The sequence below is a fragment of the Cololabis saira genome, chromosome 6, assembly GCF_033807715.1.
Source record: "Cololabis saira isolate AMF1-May2022 chromosome 6, fColSai1.1, whole genome shotgun sequence".
In the NCBI taxonomy this organism is placed as follows: Eukaryota; Metazoa; Chordata; class Actinopteri; order Beloniformes; family Belonidae; genus Cololabis; species Cololabis saira.
In genome coordinates this window covers 18,110,948-18,131,318 of record NC_084592.1, presented here as the reverse complement: position 1 = coordinate 18,131,318, position 20,371 = coordinate 18,110,948, and the positions used below count along the sequence as shown (strand labels likewise).

Below are 20,371 nucleotides of genomic sequence, written 5' to 3'. Positions count from 1 at the left end.
CACATATTTATAGATGCATAGGTATATTCTCTTGTGTAAAAAAAAACAAAAAACTAAACAAAACAGTCCCAACATAAATGGCTTTTATTTTAATTTTATTTTGTGTGCTCCATCCTTAACTTTTCCAGACTGTGGCATCATCTTATTGGCCCATTAGTGAGCAGACTGTTCATGTTAAATATTCATAAGTTTACAGGACTGTCTCAGAAAATTAAAATATTGTGATTTTCTGTAATGCAATTACAAAAACAAAAATGTCATACATTCTGGATTCTTTACAAATCAACTGAAATATTGCAAGCCTTTTATTATTTTAATATTGCTGATCATGGTTTACAGCTTAAGAAAACTCAAATATCCTATCTCAAAAAATTAGAATATTCTGGGAATCTTAATCTTAAACTGTAAACCATAATCAGCTATATTAAAATAATAAAAGGCTTGCAATATTTCAGTTGATTTGTAATGAATCCAGAATGTATGACATTTTTGTTTTTTTAATTGCATTACAGGAAATAAAGAACTTTATCACAATATTCTAATTTCCTGAGACAGTCCTGTATATTAAATATTTATGGATGCATAGGTATATTCTCTTGTAAAAAAAACAAACAACTGAACAAAACATTCCCAACATAAATGGCTTATATTTGTTTTGTGTGATCCCTCCTTAACTTTTTTGTGGCATCATCTTATTGGCCCATTAGTGAGCAGACGGTTTATATTAAATATTAATAAGTTTATATTACATAATTATAGATGCATAGGTATATTCTCTTGTAAAAAAAAAAAAAAAACTAAACAAAACAGTCCCAACATAAATGGCTTTTATTTGTTTTGTGTGATCCCTCCTTAACTTTTTTGTGGCATCGTCTTATTGGCAGACGGTTTATATTAAATATTAATACGTTTATATTACATATTTATAGATGCATAGGTATATTCTCTTGTAAAAAAAAAACTAAACAAAACAGTCCCAACATAAATATTACACCCTTTTTTTTAAATGAGAGTCTCCAGTACATCAAACTAGATTATATGAAGGCAAGTTGCTTATATAAATGTTTTTTTTTGGGAGACTTCTATCAATTTTAATAAAAGAGATTATTTGTTGGTTCATAATAGTCAGATCTATTAATAATTAGCTCTTATTATTAGCTCTTTTCTGTAAAAAGAAAATAGGGGTTGTATTTGTTTTATAGGTGTTACCCGATATCTCCACACAATAAGTAATGTATGGAACCATGAGTTAGCAATACATCAAAAACTGTGCTCTTTGACAGAATCATTTGTTTTACTTATTATTGCTAGGGTTTTAGACATTTTGGATTTTACACTATTTATGTGTTTTCCAGCTAAGTTTATCATCAATTATTGCCCCCAGGAACTTATTTTCGTATACTCTTTCTATTTCCATACCACTAATTTTAATTGTTATTTGATTATTAATTTTTACTAGTGCCAACAATTATGAACTTAGTTTTATTTAGATTTAATGATAGCTTATAAACAAAACAGCCCCAACATAAATGGCTTTTTATTTGTTTTGTGTGCTCCCTCCTAAACTTTTCCAGACTGTGGCATCATCTTATTGGCCCATTAGTGAGCAGACGGTTTATATTAAATAATAATAAGTTTATATTACATATTTATAGATGCATAGGTATATTCTCTCTAAAAAAAAAAACTAAAAAAAAAAAAAACTAAAAAAAACTCCCAACATAAATGGCTTTTATTTGTTTTGTGTGATCCCTCCTGAACTTTTTTGTGGCATCATCTTATTGCCACTGGTCTATCATTAGTGAGCAGACGGTTTATATTAAATATACATACGTTTATATTTAATATTTATAGATGCATATATGCTCTTGTAAAAAAAAACAAAAACAAAACAAAAACAAAAACAAAACAGTCCCAACATAAATGGCTTTTATTTTAATTTTATTTTGTGTGCTCCCTCCTGAATTTTTCCAGACTGTGGCATCATCTTATTGGCACATCAGTGAGCAGACGGTTTATATTAAATACTCATAATTTTATATTTAATATTTATAGATGCATAGGTATATTCTCTTGTAAAAAAAAAACTAAACAAAACAGTCCCAACATAAATGGCTTTTATTTTTATTTTATTTTGTGTGATCCCTCCTGAACTTTTCCAGACTGTGGCTTCATCATCTTATTGGCCCGTGGTGTATCATTAGTGAGCAGACGCAACAGTGGCAGCAGAGCTGATAACTCACTCACTGTGGACGATGATAGTCGAGGTCCAGGTGGATTTTTACTCTGGTTCCTCTCCCTCCCTCTGGCTCTTAACTCACCCACACACATGTGGCCGGCAATGTCACCTTTCCAAACCTGCCCTTTTCTCTCATAAAAAAAACCCCAAACAATTTCTTTCTACTTTGAACAGTGTTGAGGTTTTTAAGAAAGTTGCATTTCCAACATGGTAGGAGAGGTTGTTGTTGTAGAAGGGGCTGTTATGTCCCCGCAGTGCCTGTAGTGGTGCTGTGAGGATTCTGCTGTGGATCCAACAAAAATCCTCAGCAGCCTTCCTACTCTTGCTTGTAATTCGCTCTGGATATCTTGTATTCACATGCATTGATTATTTTATGATAAACCGAGCTCGATGAAGACCAATGTTCGGGGTATCGACGCAAGGATAGCCTAGCCGGTCCCGGTAATCAGACTCTCCGTCCGGAGCGAATCTCCCGCAGCCGCTTCAAAGGTAAGCCCAGCCGCGCACTAAAGCCTCGGCCTCGATTTAAGAGCGCGGCCGATCGGCAGACGCTTCCGCGCGGGGCGGGCCACCTGCTAGAGACCGCCGCCTCACCGGGAACCGAACAAGGCCCGCTGCTATTAAACTTCTCAATACCAACGGAAATACGTGTAGAATAATTAAATTTTTTGAACTTTAATCCATTTCAGCCCCTTATGTAACTGTTGTGATCAATTAATATCGATTTTTTTTTTTTTTTTTGCACCAGGCCTTGTGATCGGGCCTCGTACTGAAGCCTTTGTTTGAAAGTATTTGCACACTAAAGTATCCGGTTTATTACTGATATTTCACCCTTTACGTCGGTGTTTTTCTAAATGAAGCCAAACTCGAGATATACCTTTTCTAGTGTTACGTTTTTGTCGATGTTTCCGTTTCCTGGTTTGTGTTTTTAGCTTTGCGAGCTAACCAGCTAGTGGGACTTTTAGCCTTTAACTCGCGTTTATAAGCAAACTTATAAGAAAATAGGCAGCCTTTTGAATGCAAACATGGATACCAGGTGTAAATATATATATTTGTTTGTTTAATTTGTATAAAACTCGCAGGTTTATCGGTTTTCGAGCTAATGTAGCCGCCTAGCTCCGACTGTAGTCATCGTGTCCGGTTCTTCCGAGTCCTAACTAGATAATTATTAAGATTATTGATCTAATCGATCCCTTTCCAATCTGTCAGTGTCTCCAATATGTGGCTCGGGTGTGAAGAGTTGCAGCTTCTTCTGGTGAACTTCAAAAAACACCCTCAAAATCTACTGTTTCGGTTAAACTATCATTCAAATCTCTTGGTTTCTTACGTTCAAATCATAATCTGGGTATTTGCTTGGTCACAGGAGTCGACTGTTCGGCTAATCTTGAGGTGATGTTTTCATAACCTTTTCATTTGGACAGCCAGACTGTGGTCACGTGGTCAGTGTTGGGGTGCAGCGCTTCACCCCAAAACCCCTGTTACCTCCTAAAATTATCTGACAGGAGAGGGGGAAACAAATTACACACCCTCTATTGTCACTGTTTATTCATCTATCACACCCTTTTTTTAAATGAGAGTCTCGAGTAAATCAAATTAGATTATATGAAGGCAAGTTGCTTATATACATTTTTTTTGTGGACTTCTATCACTTTTATTGCATTAACAAGTTTAATGTAGACAACATTCTCTCACAATTGAATTAATTATATGAAATCACTCTTGAATCTTGCAAAGTTGTTAGATTGTAGTTGTTTCAAGAGCTTATTCACGCTTACTGAGCACCTTTATTCTGAAGTTTGTACACAGAATCACAAGTTAAAGCTAGCTAAAGCTTGAATCTGATTCCTCCAAGTGTCTTGCCCTCAGGAGAGGGGGAAACAAATTACACACCCTCTTTTGTCACTATTTATTCATCTATTACACCCTTTTTAAATGAGAGTCTCAAGTACATCAAATTAAATTATATGAAAGCAAGTTGCTTATACATTGACCTTTTTTTTGCAATTTTATTGCATTAACAAGTTTACACTGGAAAAACTCAAAATCTTAACAAGAATATTTGTCTTATTTCTAGTTAAAATGTCTCATTTTTAGTCAAAATAATCTCATTACACTTAAAACTAGACTCATCACTGGAAAAAAAAACAACAATTTTCACCTGTTTCAAGTAGATTTTCACTTAAAATAAGTAGAAAAATCTGCCAGTGTTCGGCTAATCTTCGGTATGTAAGTCGCGTTGGATAAAAGCGTCTGCTAAATGACAGTAGTATAGTATAATCTTGAGGTGATGTTTTTACAACCTTTTTCATTTGGACGGCGAGACTGTGGTCAGTGTTGGGGTGCAGCGCTTCATCCCAAAACCCCCAAATCCCCACAAGAGAAGGGAAACAAATTACACACCCTCTATTGTCACTATTTATTCATGTATTACACCCTTTTTTTTTTAAATGAGAGTCTCGAGTACATCAAATTAGATTATATGAAGGCAAGTTGCTTATATACATTTTTTTTTTTTGGGAGACTTCTATCAATTTTAATAAAGAGATTATTTGTTGGTTCATAATAGTCAGATCTACTAATTATCCTTATGAAAGCAAGTTGCTAATATAAATTGACCTTTTTTTTCTGGGAGACTTCTATCAATTTTATTGCATTAACAAGTTTAATGTTGACAGAATTCTCCCACAATTGAATTAATTATATGAAATCACTCTTGAATCTTGCAAAGTTGTCTTGCAAGTTGCTTATATACATTTTTTTTTTTTTGGGGAGACAAGATTTTTGTGCTTGTAATGAGAAGATAAATCTTGTCCCACTAGCAGATTTTTGTACTTATTTCAAGTGAAAATTTACTTGAAACAGGTGAAAATGAAAGTGAAATTGTCAAATAAGTTGTTTTTCTGGTAATGACTCTTGTTTTAAGTGTAATGCGATTTTTTTGACTAAAAATAAGACATTTTAACTAGAAATAAGACAAATATTCCTGGTTAGATTTTGAGTTTTTGCAGCGTAATGTTCTCTCACAATTGAATTAAGTATATTAAATCACTCTTGAATCAAAGCAAAGTTGTTTGATTGTAGTTGTTTCGAGATATTGCTTATTCACGCTTACTGAGCACCTTATTCTCAAGTTTAGCATATATATAAATATAGTTTCTTTTTAAACTCTCAAAAAACCCTCAAAGTCTACTGTTTCAGTTAAACTATCATACAAATCTCTTGGTTTCTTATGTTCAAATCGTAATCTAGGTGTTTGCTTGGTCACAGGATTCGACTGTTCGGCTAATCTTGAGGTGATGTTTTCACAACCTTCGGTATGTAAGTCGCGTTGGATAAAAGCGCCTGCTAAATGACAGTAATATAGTATAGTATAATCTTGAGGTGATGTTTTCACAACCTTTTCATTTGGACGGCGAGACTGTGGTCACGTGGTCAGTGTTGGGGTGCAGCGCTTCACCCCAAAACCCCCAAATCCCCTGTTACCTCCTAAAATAATCTGACAGGAGAGGGGGAAACAAATTACACACCCTCTATTGTCACTATTTATTCATCTATTATACCCTTTTTAAATGAGAGTCTCGAGTACATCAAATTAGATTATATGAAGGCAAGTTGCTTATATACATTTTTTTTGGGAGACTAACTATCTATTAAAACAAGACTCATCACTGGAAAAAACAACAATTTTCACCTGTTTCAAGTAGATTTTCACTTAAAATAGGTAGAAAAATCTGCCAGTGGAACAAGATTTTTTTGCTTGTAATGAGAAGATAAATCTCGTCCCACTGGCAGATTTTTCTACTTATTTCAAGTGAAAATTTACTTGAAACAGGTGAAAATTGTCAAATAAGTTGTTTTTCTGGTAATGACTCTTGTTTTAAGTGTAATGAGATTTTTTGACTAAAAATAAGACATTTTAACTAGAAATAAGACAAATATTCCTGGTAAGATTTTGAGTTTTTGCAGTGTAATGTTGACAAAATTCTCTCACAATTGAATTAAGTATATTAAATCACTCTTGAATCAAAGCAAAGTTGTTTGATTGTAGTTGTTTCGAGATATTGCTTATTCACGCTTACTGAGCACCTTATTCTCAAGTTTAGCATATATATAAATATAGTTTCTTTTTAAACTTCAAAAAACCCTCAAAATCTACTGTTTCAGTTAAACTATCATACAAATCTCTTGGTTTCTTATGTTCAAATCGTAATCTAGGTATTTGCTTGGTCACAGGAGTCGACTGTTTGGCTAATCTTGAGGTGATGTTTTCATAACCTTTTCATTTGGACAGCCAGACTGAGGTCACGTGGTCAGTGTTGGGGTGCAGCGCTTCACCCCAAAACCCCCAAATCCCCTGTTACCTCCTAAAATAATCTGACAGGAGAGGGGGAAACAAATTACACACCCTCTATTGTCACTATTTATTCATCTATTACACCCTTTTTTTTTAAATGAGAGTCTCGAGTAAATCAAATTAGATTATATGAAGGCAAGTTGCTTATATACATTTTTTTTTGGGAGACTTCTATCAATTTTAATAAAGAGATTATTTGTTGGTTCATAATAGTCAGATCTATTAATTATCCTTAACGCTCTTTTCTGTAATAAGAAAATAGGGTTTGTATTTGTTTTATAGGTGTTACCCCATATCTCCACACAATAAGTAATGTATGGAACTATGAGTGAGCAATACATCAAAAACTGTGCTCTTTGACAGAAGATATCATTTGTTTTACTTAATATTGCTAGGGTTTTAGACATTTTTGATTTTACACTATTTATGTGTTTTCCAGCAAAGTTTATCATCAATTATTGCCCCCAGGAACTTATTTTTGTATACTCTTTCTATTTCCATACCACTAATTTTACTTATTTGATTATTAATTTTTCTAGTGCCAAAAATTATGAACTTAGTTTTAGTTAGATTTAATGATAGCTTATTGATATCAAACCATGCCTTCACATTTTTCAGTTCTCCTTCCACCACATTCAGCAGCTGTTCCAAATTCTTCCCTGAACAATAAAGGTTTCTGTCGTCAAGACATATTTTATTATTTTAGACACTTTACAAATATAATTTATATATAATATGAACAACTTCAAAAAACCCTCAAAATCTACTGTTTCGGTTAAACTATCATTCAAATCTCCTGGTTTCTTACGTTCAAATCGTAATCTAGGTATTAGCTTGGTCACAGGAGTCGACTGTTCGGCTAATCTTGAGATGATGTTTTCACAACCTTTTTATTTGGACGGCGAGACTGTGGTCACGTGGTCAGTGTTGGGGTGCAGCGCTTCACCCCAAAACCCCTGTTACCTCCTAAAATAATCTGACAGGAGAGGGGGAAACAAATTACACACCCTCTATTGTCACTATTTATTCATCTATTATACCTTTTTAAATGAGAGTCTCAAGTACATCAAATTAGATTATATGAAGGCAAGTTACTCATATAATTTTTTTTGTGGACTTCTATCACTTTTATTGCATTAACAAGTTTAATGTTGACAAAATTCTCTCACAATTGAATTAACTGTATGAAATCACTCTTGAATCAAAGCAAAGTTGTTTGATTATAGTCGTTTCAAGATACAGTATTGCTTATTCACGCTTACTGAGCACTTTATTCTCAAGTTTAGAAAATATATATAATATATATATATATATATATATATATATATATATATACTTTTTTAACTTCAAAAACCCCTCAAAGTCTACTGTTTCGGTTAAACTATCATTCAAATCTCCTGGTTTCTTACGTTCAAATCGTAATCTAGGTATTTGCTTGGTCACAGGAGTCGACTGTTCGGCTAATATTCGGTCGCTTTGGATAAAAGCGTCTGCTAAATGACAGTAATATAGTATAGTATAATCTTGAGGTGATGTTTTCACAACCTTTTCATTTGGACAGCCAGACTGTGGTCACGTGGTCAGTGTTGGGGTGCAGCGCTTCATCCCAAAACCCCTGTTACCTCCTAAAATAATCTGACAGGAGAGGGGGAAACAAATTACACACCCTCTATTGTCACTATTTATTCATCTATTACACCCTTTTTAAATGAGAGTCTCAAGTACATCAAATTAAATTATATGAAAGGAAGTTGCTCATATAAATTGACCTTTTTTTTGAGACTTCTATAAATTTTATTGCATTAACAAGTTTACACTGCAAAAACTCAAAATCTTAACAAGAATATTTGTCTTATTTCTAGTTAAAATGTCAAATTTTTAGTCAAAAAAAATCTCATTACACTTAAAACTAGACTCATCACTGGAAAAAAACAACAATTTTCACCTGTTTCAAGTAGATTTTCACTTAAAATAACTTAAAAATCTGCCAGTGGAACAAGATTCTTTTGCTTGTAATGAAAAATACATAAAATTAGATTATATGAAGGCAAGTAGCTCATATACATTTTATTTTGGGAGACTTCTATCAATTTTAATAAAGAGATTATTTGTTGGTTCATAAAAGTCAGATTTATTAATTATCCTTATGAAAGCAAGTTGCTAATATAAATTGACCTATTTTTCTGGGAGACTTCTATCAATTTTATTGCATTAACAAGTTTAATGTTGACAAAATTCTCTCACAATTGAATTAAATATGTGAAATCACTCTTGAATCTTGCAAAGTTGTTTGATTGTAGTTGTTTCAAGAGCTTATTCACGCTTACTGAGCACCTTATTCTGAAGTTTGTACACAGAATCACAAGTTAAAGCTAAATTCCTTGTTTGTCCATGCAAGCCTGGCCAGTTAAGTTGAATCTGATTCCTCCAAGTCTCCTGTCGTTGTGGACGTGACAACTTCCCAGTTTCTTAACCTTAACCATGGAGGATTACCTTCTCAATGTGACGTTTTAATTTAATTTTTTTTTTCCTGCCTTTTTCCTCTCAGCTGATGTTGTCAAGGACAAGAGTCACGTGATGTATGAAGGCAAACACATACACTTCTCCGAGGTGGACAATAAGCCTTTGTGCTCGTATAGTCCAAAGCTGTGCAAACAGCGCCGACTAAATGGCTATGCGTTCTGTATCCGACATGTTCTGGAGGATAAGACTGCTCCCTTCAAGCAATGTGAATATGTGGCAAAATACAACAGCCAGCGGTGCACCAATCCCATCCCCAAGTCGGAGGACCGCAGGTGTGTATGATTGTGTGTGTGTGTGGCAGATTATATTTTGTTGAATGGAATATGGAAGAGGGATGGACTTCTTCAATATGCTGAGGTGTTTTTTTGTTTGTTATCCAGGTACTGCAATAGCCATCTGCAGGTTCTTGGCTTTATCCCCAAGAAGGAACGAAAGAAGAAGCATGATGCTTTAGAGGAAATGCGCCCTCGAGCTCACCTGGAGTCAGTGGCTCTCAATATAACTGTGCCCTCTTTAGCGTTGAAAGCAACCAACGGTATAGAGGAGCTTCCACCGTCTCCCCCCTGTGCACATCTGGTATCCCTCCCTGACAGGGAGCTCCTGGACCCGTTTGCCTTTTACGAGGATGACACAGACGGGGAGGAGGTGGGACCACCACGGAAGGGCAGTGCCATCAAGAAGAAACTACAGAGTCGACTCGTGCTGAACCAGAAACTCTGCCATGACTCCGACCTCTTCCAGCCACCTCTCGAGCACTTTACAACCTCGTCTGTTCCCCGTGTCGCGCCCCCATCGCTGCTCAACGCTCATCTCCCGCGGCAACAGCCAGGTCTCCTCCAGCAGTCTCAGCACTCCGGTGTGACTTCCTTCACCTTTCCAGGACAGCAGCAGGGTTTATTATGCAATCCACCACCACCTCAGACGGCCAACTTTCTGCCTCCAGGGATACCCGCAAACGCGGTGTCCAGTCCGGGACAACTTTCCGGATCATCGCTCAGCAGAAAAACGCCTTTCGCTGCTACTCAGCTGCCGGCCGCACCCAAGGACGGTGGCGGTAACAATCAGCAGCATGTGGTCGTCATGCGTCCCACAACCTTCTCACCTTCTGCCAGCTGCCTGGCCAGGTTGCAACACCTGGTGCAGCTCTGTGCCAAGAGACATCGAGAGCACGGAGACCTTTTCCCTCATTTAGGTGACTAATTTGAACTGATTTGGATGTATAAATGGTTATTAAGGGTTACAAAACCCTGTTGAGACTAGGGCTGGGGATCGATTCAAACGTCAAGAATCGATTCGATTCCGATTCTTAAGATTCAGAATCGATTATCAAGATTTGATTCGATCCGATTCCGATATTGATATTGATTTGGGTTAGTGTTATTAAAACTGTTTTTTGAGCTGTTGCATGAATTATATGACTGTAGTTATGCAAAATATTACTACTAGTATTATATTGAGATTCAACAGCAAGTATTGGCAGCTAATGATGCTGTAAGGACCAATCAGCTCCCAGAATGCTGATAGAACTGCTTTCAGAAACATCTTGGATCAGAATTAGGAAACAGATGGATGAAATCGGTTTTATTTTTTCCCACATTCCGTTTTTATTTGTTCCATTTTTGGTCTATTTTGGTTTTTAATTTTTGAGCATTTGGTTTTTAGCACTTTTTGCAAATGTAACCCCAAGACAGTATATAAAGTAATGAAATATAGACAATTTATGCAATTATAACCTAACACTTTAATGTTTTCATACCTTTAAACATATTTAAAGGCAAAAACATGGCACCAGTTATTCTCGTGTCCAACAAAACATTCCTTTTTTGGGGATAAACAAAAAAATAACCAAAAGTTGTAATGTAATGATGAAAAAAAAAATACATAAATAAATAAAAGAAAAAAAAATCGATCTTTAGACATATGAATCGATTTTTAGGAATTAATATGAGAATCGATTTAGAATTGGGAAATCGATTTTTTTCAACACAGGCCTACTGTTGAGACAGATGACCCACTCTTAACGTGCTCTCTTCCAGGTTTGGACTGGTCAGAGGACAGTGCTGATGATGATACTGAAGAAGGAGAAAGATTTGCACCATTTCAGATTTCATGGAGGCCACAGAATAGGTTTGTGTCTTACTACTTAATCACATAATATTACATGAAAGATTTGCTGGTATGATGGTCTTCCTGTTTCCTCACGTAGGTTGGAAGAGGACTGTGGTTCCTCGCGGAGAACGCGGCTACTCAGGCTGTGTTCGTACCTCCAGGAGAAATACAAGCACATGTGCAGGCAGGAGAGGGCGAGTATCCGCCAGAAGAGATACCGTTATGCCTTTCGCAAAGCCTTGCTGCACGCTGCCAGCAGTAACCCCGACTGTGCGGGGAAACTGATCCAGGAGTTGAGCGGCGCCTCTCCCAGCTCATCATGGTACCTTTTACAAATATCACAGTAGTTTTGTTTTCTGATGATTTATGAATACAGCGTATGTGTGCAACAGAAAGTTTGGTTCTTCTGTCACCGGTGTGTCACTCATCTGAATGACCTTTTCTTGAATAGAACATAACAAATGTGAGGTCTTGCCTCAGCTGTTGTCACGGGCTGAGTCCTGGATGCGCTTGTGTTTGCAGTGTGGCTCCGGCGAGGCCCCAGAGCGCGGACGTGGGGACCTGCACCGGCAGTACAAAGGGCCAGGCCTGCAGCAACAGGGCCTTGCCCTTCACTCGACACTGCTTTCAGCGTATCTTTTGCACAACCGTACTCATCGTGGAGCGGATCTCTCCACGATGAGCTGGGATTTTTATTATCAAATCAAAATGTGTTTTTTTTTTGTTTTTTGTTTTGGTTTCTCCTCCCTCAGGATTTGTCGGTATGATGAAAAATGGGCGTATGACTGTTTGCCGCATTATTATGATACCACGCTTTCTGTCCAGCAAAGTGTTGCTTGTTATTTTGTTTTTTTTCCTTCACCGTCCTCTGTAGACATTTTATTGAACCGCTCCCAGCAGCTCTTTGCAAGTTGCACAGCCAAATTTGCAGATGGCCAGCAGTGCTCCATCCCTGTGTTTGATATCACACACCAGACACCCCTCTGTGAAGAACATGCCAAAAAGATGGTGAGTTTAGTGTCGAGTGGAAAACTTGCTGTCAGCAGGGAGGTTGGGGAGATCGATAGCACTCTCATGTTGGTGAACTAAATATGCTGCATTAGCCCGCAGTTTCATAGAGTTATGAAATCTATCACAGTCCTGCAAATCGTACAGATTGACAGTTTGTTATCGTGTGGAGTCATTGGTCCTGCAGATCAGACAACATGCTATGAAATTAACTATTTTGGATCAGACCACATCTCCAGTTCCCTCTAACACCTGCATGTATCTTTGTAACTTTTCTGTCATTGTTCCTGTTTTTTTTTATATATGTTTTTATTGGCAGATTGTTTTCACAATACAGAGCAAAACAGATGAACATACCTTTTTTTTCTTTTCTTCCCTTTCCCCATCCCTCCCCCCATGGTTATTATCATTAATTTTCCTTTAGGAATAGCAAAAAAAATAAAAATAAAAAATAAAATAATAATAAAAATTAAGAAAATAGTAAATAAATAAAAATAAAAAGATACTACTATAGTGTCAACAAAAAAGTAGTAATAGTGCAATGAATGTAAACTTAAATAAGAAAATAAAATGAGAACGAAATCGAAATGGGTTATCTAGAGATTAATAATTATTTCTTAGATCAATAATTAGCAATTCCAGTAGTAGTCACAAGTTATACTAGTAAACACTTCAGTCAGAATGTTGTATTGTTCCCGTTTTTTGACTTGTCTGCTTAATTTGATTTAATACATTTTGCGCAGGATAATTTCCTACGTGGCGATGGAAACCGAAGAGTGCAGCACCAGCACCAGCAGCAGCGAAAGCCGCGTAAAAAGACCAAACCGCCGGCCCTCACCAAAAAACACAAGAAGAAGAGGAGGAGAGGGCCGCGGAGGCCTCAGAAACCCATCCCGCCAGCACTGCCGCAGGGAAACCTGGGAATGCCCTCCACGAGCCTCGCCATCCCCTCACAGGCCAGCATCAGGTTCGCTGCACTTGTGTCTCGTTTCTTTTGAGTTAAAAATTAAACGGGGGGAGATCCGGTGTCGGAACACCCTGATCCTCACATTTAAGCTTTTTCTTCCCTTATTTTTCTTATCTAAGCCTCTGTTTTCTGCCATGATTGTTGCAGGAGCCCTTCAACCCCAGACCTGAGTACGGAGGAGCTTCCCGACGACATCACCAGTGACATGACTGACATTCCAAATGATCTGGAGCTGAACCAGGAAGACTTCTCCGACGTGTTGCCCCGGCTACCCGACGACCTGCCGGACTTTGACTTATTTGAAGGTTGTTTTATAGCTCTCCTGTCTAACTTTCATGCACAGTCAAAACCCCTCATGATTAGGGCTGGGGATCGATTCAAATGTCAAGAATCGATTCGATTTCCCGATTTTTAAAATTCAGAATCGATTTTATTCGATCCGATATTGATTTGGATTAGTGTTATTAAAAATGTTTTTTGAGCTGTTGCCTCAATTATATGACTGTAGTTAAGCAACATATGAATACTAGTATTATATTGAGATGCAACAGCAAGTATTGGCAACTAATAATGGCTAATAATGTGGGGCAGAATTATCAAACAGATCCAGAGCAGCAAACTGAGGTAGGGACCTATTAAATCGGTATTATTTCTTCCATTTTCTATGTTTTTCGGCTTTTAATTTTTGAGAATGTGTTTTTTAGGATTTTATGCAAATTTAGGAATATCCAAAGTAGAAACTTTTTGCACACCGGTTATGCAGAAAGGTGTGTCGGAGGAGGAAAGCTGCAGCCAATTTTAAAAAGAAAACTCCCACACACGTTCTTCTCACCAGACTACTGTTTTATCGGGCCAATGTTTCGGTCATCGACCTTTCTCAAGGCATCAAAAACATGCCTTGAGAAAGGTCGATGACCGAAACGTTGGCCCAATAAAACAGTAGTCTGGTGAGAAGAATGTGTGCGGGAGTTTTCTTATGCAAATTTAGGAAGAAAATTTACAGAGTGAAAAACTTTAACGTTACAACCCAAAGAGGCTGACGGTCATGTACTTTTAACAGCGACATCTGTAATAGGTGGAATCGTAATTTTCTATTACAGTACGAGGCGCTCTCCTCGCGTGGTGCGCGAGCGAGGTCCGTTTACAACGCAGCTGGTTGTCTGTGCGAACGGACGCCAACGCAGCTCAAACAGCAAGTACTTTCCTGCATTAACAGTCCTGGGAAGCTGCTCTGTACCTGGAAGTAATCCGGTCGTTCTGTAGCTTCTGCGCTGATTTCTCAGGCGGCTGCTTCGACATGTCTGTTTTGTTTTAGTGACCCTCTTGGAGCCTTTTCTCGAAAGAAAATTTCATTTAGTCCAAGAAAAAAAAAAAAAAAAAACGTTTACACACATTTTTAAGCCTTTCAGGAGTTTTAAAAACCAGCGCTTGGTTAATGCTGCAGCTACTCTTCAACGCCATGTTCATTGTTTGATAGTTTCGCACCACGCCCATGTGTGAATTAAATCACGTGACTACTGGGATTGAAGTTCACCAGGCGAAAATGTAATGAAGAAAAAAAAAATCGATCTTTAGACATACGAATCAATTTAGAATCGGAAAATCGATATATTTCAACTTGGGCTGGGCGATTTTGTACAAAAATAAAATCCCGATTTTTTTTTTTTTTTTTTTCTCTCGATTTCGATTTTTTTGGTAAAACTACAAAAGACAATGGAATAAATTGTTTCAAATATTTTATCTATATTTAAAAAAAAAAAAAATAGCAAACCAATTTCCCTATTGGGAATGAAGTGCAATTGAAAGATACTGTAAATCCTCCTTGAGTTTAGTAAAGTGACAACATTTACAATTTTCTTGACCAAACAAAGATGACTAGACGAGCTCTGTCTGTAATGCAGCCAGCTGCAAAAAAGGAAAATCGATTTTCCGATTTTCCTTTTTTTAACATCGTCTTGATGAATAAATACGATTTAGATTTAAAATCGATTAATTGCACAGCCCTAATTTCAACACAGGCCTACTCATGATGGTCCGTGTGATAGTGATGAATGTAAATGTTTGTGCAGGTAAGAACGGGGAGCTGCTGCCGACCACGGAGGAGGCGGAAGAGCTGGTCCGGGCCCTGCAGGCTATGGGGTCGTACCCGGACTCGTTGGTGTGCTTGACCTCCATGGCCGACCTGACCCACGCGGAGGGAGTGGACCACCGAGCCCTGACGGTGTTCGCCGGAGCGGTGCCGCCGGGGGGCATGGGGGACCTGCTCACCAGCCGCCTCCCCACCGAGAACTTCCCCAGCCTCGAGCTGGAGGACAACCTGCTGCAGTCGACCGGGGACCACTTCCCTCCCTCGCCGCCGTCTCAGCCCACCAACCAACCCCCCGCATCCCTGACCTCGTCTTCGTCCGCGGCGGCTCCCTCCGCCACCTCCCTGCTCACTCAGACCTCCATATCGGAGCGAACGTTTCCGCGGACACATGCATCCCACGTTCTGGCGAAGTCGGACGCGCCCACCTCCTCCCCGCAGGGCAGCCACTACGGCAGTGAGCACGTGCCCTCCCCCTACAGTGACCACATATCTTCTCCCCACGCCAGCTCCTTCCAGACAGACACCCCCCTGCTGCTGGAAGTGCCCCTCAGCGGGGTACCGGGGCCGCCTCGCTCCACCTGGAACAACCTCCCGCTCCCCCTCGCCGACCCAACGCAGTTCGGGAATCTAATCCGATCGGAGAGTCATCTCATATCCACGTCCCTGTCCACGCCCCCCACCACCACCAACTCTGTGACGCTGCAGCCCATGGCCGCTCTCTCAGCGATGCCCCAGAGCGCCATGACCGGCCTAACGACTCCCCCCGTCCCCTCGTCCTCGCTCCCCTCCTCGCACGACCTGCTGACCTCCACGCAGCCCAAGCAACAGCTCCCTCAGTTCAGCGCGGCCTTCGGTCATCAGCTGGCCTCCCACAGTGGCATCCCAAAGGACGTGCAGCCCAGCCATAGCTCCACAGCGCCCCCCGCTGGTTTCTCCACGGTCAGTGCCACCGCTGCATGTGCCAACATTGTCACACCACCGTTCACACAGAGTAAATGAGAGCAGGGCGGCGTGCAGCGGCCCAATGGCCGTTTTTGGACTCACAGTCACTTACAATTCAGCAGACTGGCTTCTGATTAACCCCCCCCCACCCCCCACCCCCATTCCTGTTCGTTTGCTACATGTGTGCAATGTGGTATTGGTGCACTATTTGATCATGAATTTGCACAAGGTCAGATTTTCATCGCTATGTCTTCAGTTGTCTTTCCTTCTGTTGCCAGACGACGCCTGAGATTTGAAGTCATTGTGAGTCAACGCGATCTATGCCTTTTTTTTAAATTTTTTTTTGCGGGTTCGTCAAGCAGGGGGAGTCGCAGTCAGAAATAAATGGGTGAAAGTTGGGCGGGAAAGGACCTTTTTAGCGAAGATGAATCGTGTTAACGGCGCTCCGGAAGTCGTAGAAGCCAGTGATCAGTTTTGTTTGCTTTGCCAGTTTCAGTCCTGTCTTAAAAATAATCAACTGTGTCCTGCCTTGCTCAGATGCCTATCGCATTATAATTATTCTATGTGTTTTTTAGATTTCCACCTGTTTCAAACACTGCGTTTGTCGACCCCTCGGAAGGAAATGAGTGCACCTCGTGACATTTCTGTGACCCATAATGTTTTAGGCTACAAACCTGTTATCATGATATAGAGACATACTTCACAGTCAGAGTCAGACGTCACTGTCAAATGAACTTACCAAAATGCTTTTAAACAGATCTTTTTATATTGTGTATATTGTATAAGTGCTCATTTTATTCTTTTTTTTCTGCTCAAACGTCAAAAATGTTCTGACCTCACCATTGGTTTGTGGCACTCTGAGTGGCCTAGTAGACACTTGAAGGTAAATCTAGTTTCTTAAAGCAATAAACACATTATCATAACTAGCATTATTGTGAGGTATTTCATTGGTGTTATTCACATGTAGCTCCAGCCCTGAAACCACCAACTCCAGATTTATACCACACTTTTCACTCAGGCCAACTCCCCTCTCTGGCGAGAGGACTTTTTCGAGGCTGATAAACGAGCTTCGGGGACGTCGGTGGCACACAGCGCAGGGACGTTTAAGTGTCTACTTCCAAAGGTGCTCTCTGGTCCACATGTTCAATGGTCTCCAAGCGGCTCCAACGCTCACACGCAGACGAGGCTTTTGGCAGTTGATTTTAAAATATATATTTTACTCATGAGTTAGGTGTACCATGATGATATAAATTGGTGTATTTTGCACGTCTGAAGTAAAGCACTGTCTATTTTACTCAAAGTGATATTAAGCTACATGATGCAAACCTGGGGGTCTGGTTCCGGGTTTGGGAGGCGAGACTCGCACAGCAGTACAACCACGGCTTTGGATGGACAGATTATCAGACATTGTTGAATATTAGCTATATAGAATTAGGAGTCTCTATCTTGGGGTTTGTTGGTGAATTACAGAGTAGTGATGGATTCAAAAGTGTTATTTGCAATGTTTTCAGTGGAACCGGTGTCTTGTTGAGTGGCTCTTTGGACTTAATGGCTATCGAAACGGTCGCCCCTTTGCCGTCAATAATAATCTGAAAGATACTTTTGATAGCTGTTAAACTCCCAGGAGGATGTCTCGAGGTCACGTTGGCGCGGAAACCAGTTGTGTGAGAGCGTTAAAAAAAAAAAAGAAAAAAAAAAGAAAAGCAAAACAACTTTTAGATGATGGTTACCGGCTCGATGTATCATCTTGTAGAGAAACGAGGATCAACAAACTTCTTTTTATGTAGATTTGCACAGGAGTGGATGAGGCCGGTGGTGTTTCACATGTCCCGTGTCGGATTTGCCTTTTTTTTTTTTTTTTTTATTTCTCCCCCACCCTGCCCCCCCTTTCGTGCTCGGACTCTCAGTACATGAACAGCTGCCGTCGCTACCAGCTCTGAGCCTGCACCAGACCCACGGCTCCAGCTGTGAGAAGGCCCAGTTCTGTCTCTCCCTTCCAAAGAGAGAGAGAGAAAGAGAAAAATGTAAAAAACAAAAAAATCAGTCTGAAGTGCAAACATGTAGCTCTGCCAGAGGCGACTGGTCTTCTCGGCGAATGCAGCATCACTAATCAAAACGGAGGAAATACAAAAATAAAACATTTGAGATAGGAAAAGAAAGAAAAAGAGAAATCAGGTCAGCTGAGATGATTTGAGATGAGTCAGTACTGCTGTAACCATGTGGCGTGACTTTGGTCGCTGCGCCAGTTTTGCTCTCCTGGAAACCGCATAGATCAACAACATTCGACAGGGCTCGTAGGCACATGTAACTGCTCCAATTCAGAGATGGCATACAAATTCCTATACTCATTGAATGTACTGTATTACTGTTTTTAAGGATAGGATGAGCTAATCTAGTCACCTTTTGTTATCTGGTCCTCGTTTGATTTGTCTAAGGTATTTTTTGTATACAAAAGTTTACATTTTTATGTATATTTTTCTTGTGTACAAATGATGTAATATGTGTACAAACACTGTATGTAATATGTGTATATAGTGTGAGAAATTTGATCTTTTGTTTTTGGATGTATAAATAAAACTTGCTGTGAGGTATGTGCTGGCAGAAGTGGATCGTGTTTACAAGGTCGATCTCGATTATTGCATAAAATTTGAGGTATTTGTTTGTGGAGCGCGCTCGGGTCATTCCAAACCCTCGATTCCTTCACTGTTCACTCGTCCTGATGCAGATTTGCTGCTGTGTTTGGGATCAATATGCCGTTTCCTGACCCAGTTGCAACAGATGAAAGGCCTCAGATTTGCCTCTAGAACATTCCTGGTTCTTTTTCGATGGAAAAGGCCTCCTAGAGATCCCAAACAAGCCGCACTTGTTAAGTCTTCTAATTGTGCCGCTGTGGACTTCAAAGCTTTAACGTGCTCACTGAGGCCTGTGGGATGTGCTGTTCTTGGGCTCGTTTTTTTTTTTTTTTTTTTTTTTTTCAATGATTGGTCCGACCTTGAGGTAAATTTGCTGCAACATCCACATCTGAAATAACTGGCAACAGTTTTAGATATTCTCCTCTTGTAAATAAGCTTTCTCGCCCCAAATGTTTGGTAATTATTTTTTTCATGGTGTGGAATAACCCATGCTTCTCTATGAATAATACTTATGTATGTATTTTCTTCTGGGCATTGTGTTAAATACTGGAATGCTTCAGAGGAGCCAACTGCCAAAGTGTCTGATTTCATAGAGGTCTGCACACCTGATGATAATAAATCAACTCAAGCTGATGATTTGCAGCACCTGGTTACTATTTAACCTCGAAAATCCAGTTAAAGCGCTGAAGGGATGCTTAGTTTTACCTTCATGATTTGTTCTTTTTGGTTTCATTTTTGTTGAATAAAAAAAAGACAGTTAAAAAACAAAAAAAGTTACATTATTTGAGATTATATCTGCTTAATTTTATGTTCGAACACAAAAAGGATTAAAAGAGCTGCATGACTGTATTCGGAATAAAAAAAAACTAATTTCAAAAAAGTTACAACTGTGCGAAAACAGAGATCAAACTGGAAACAACTTTCAAATTATTTAAACCATAAACTATGAATAAAAACCTGTTAAATTTAAAAGGAGTTGGAAAAATATGCCTGATGGAACATCTCACAGCTCTGTGTTGTATTTTGGTAAAAAAAATAAAATAGAAAAAGCTTCCAAGAGAGTGAGAAGTAAATGCAGGCAAGAGTTCACCGTTTCTTGCAAAGCTTTCAGGAATTTCATCATTTATTGTACATAAACTAATTAAATATGTTCATATGTGACACCAGTGTAAAACGTGCACGCTCAGGCTGCTCTGCTCTTCAATAGAAACATTAGAAAAGAAATCAACGCATCAGGAGGCGCTGCAGGCTTCTTAGGCCAAATGGAAAACTGTCGGGAAGTCTGAACGATCAAAATTTGAACAGCAGCCGCAGCTGAATCGTTTGGGCCGGTAAAGAGCATCAGCTTCATTATTAATACAAAGTATTAATATACAGGGGAGAGATTGTGCAAACAATATTGTTGTTTTCCCAATGAAGACTGCATGAAACATGCTGCATGGACGCTTTACTGATGCGCGGGTTCGTCCGGATCTGTTGAAAATGGAATATCTATGGTAGTTTTGTG

The 20,371-nt window shown here is 39.1% G+C and overlaps 1 protein-coding gene across 1 annotated transcript; it reads left to right on the top strand.

Annotated features, from left to right (window-relative positions):
- The first annotated feature begins 2,238 nt into the window (after nucleotides 1-2,238).
- Nucleotides 2,239-19,435, top strand: ino80da (INO80 complex subunit Da). Its single transcript, XM_061723466.1, has 10 exons — nucleotides 2,239-2,728; nucleotides 9,142-9,388; nucleotides 9,497-10,308; nucleotides 11,153-11,243; nucleotides 11,323-11,547; nucleotides 11,748-11,857; nucleotides 12,100-12,233; nucleotides 12,977-13,200; nucleotides 13,348-13,505; nucleotides 15,270-19,435. Exons 2-10 carry the CDS (start codon nucleotides 9,171-9,173, stop codon nucleotides 16,286-16,288), a joined length of 2,991 nt encoding a protein of 996 aa, XP_061579450.1. The 5' UTR covers nucleotides 2,239-2,728; nucleotides 9,142-9,170; the 3' UTR covers nucleotides 16,289-19,435.
- The last annotated feature ends 936 nt before the right edge of the window (nucleotides 19,436-20,371 follow it).

What these genes read in the sequence shown, in the direction of transcription:
- ino80da (XM_061723466.1), top strand. Translation starts at nt 9,171, where the DNA reads ATGTATGAAGGCAAACACATACACTTCTCCGAGGTGGACAATAAGCCT. An exon ending in CCCAAGTCGGAGGACCGCAG is followed by an intron (nt 9,389 to 9,496) that starts GTGTGTATGATT and finishes TTTGTTATCCAG; the next exon opens with GTACTGCAATAGCCATCTGC. An exon ending in CACTCGACACTGCTTTCAGC is followed by an intron (nt 11,858 to 12,099) that starts GTATCTTTTGCA and finishes CGTCCTCTGTAG; the next exon opens with ACATTTTATTGAACCGCTCC.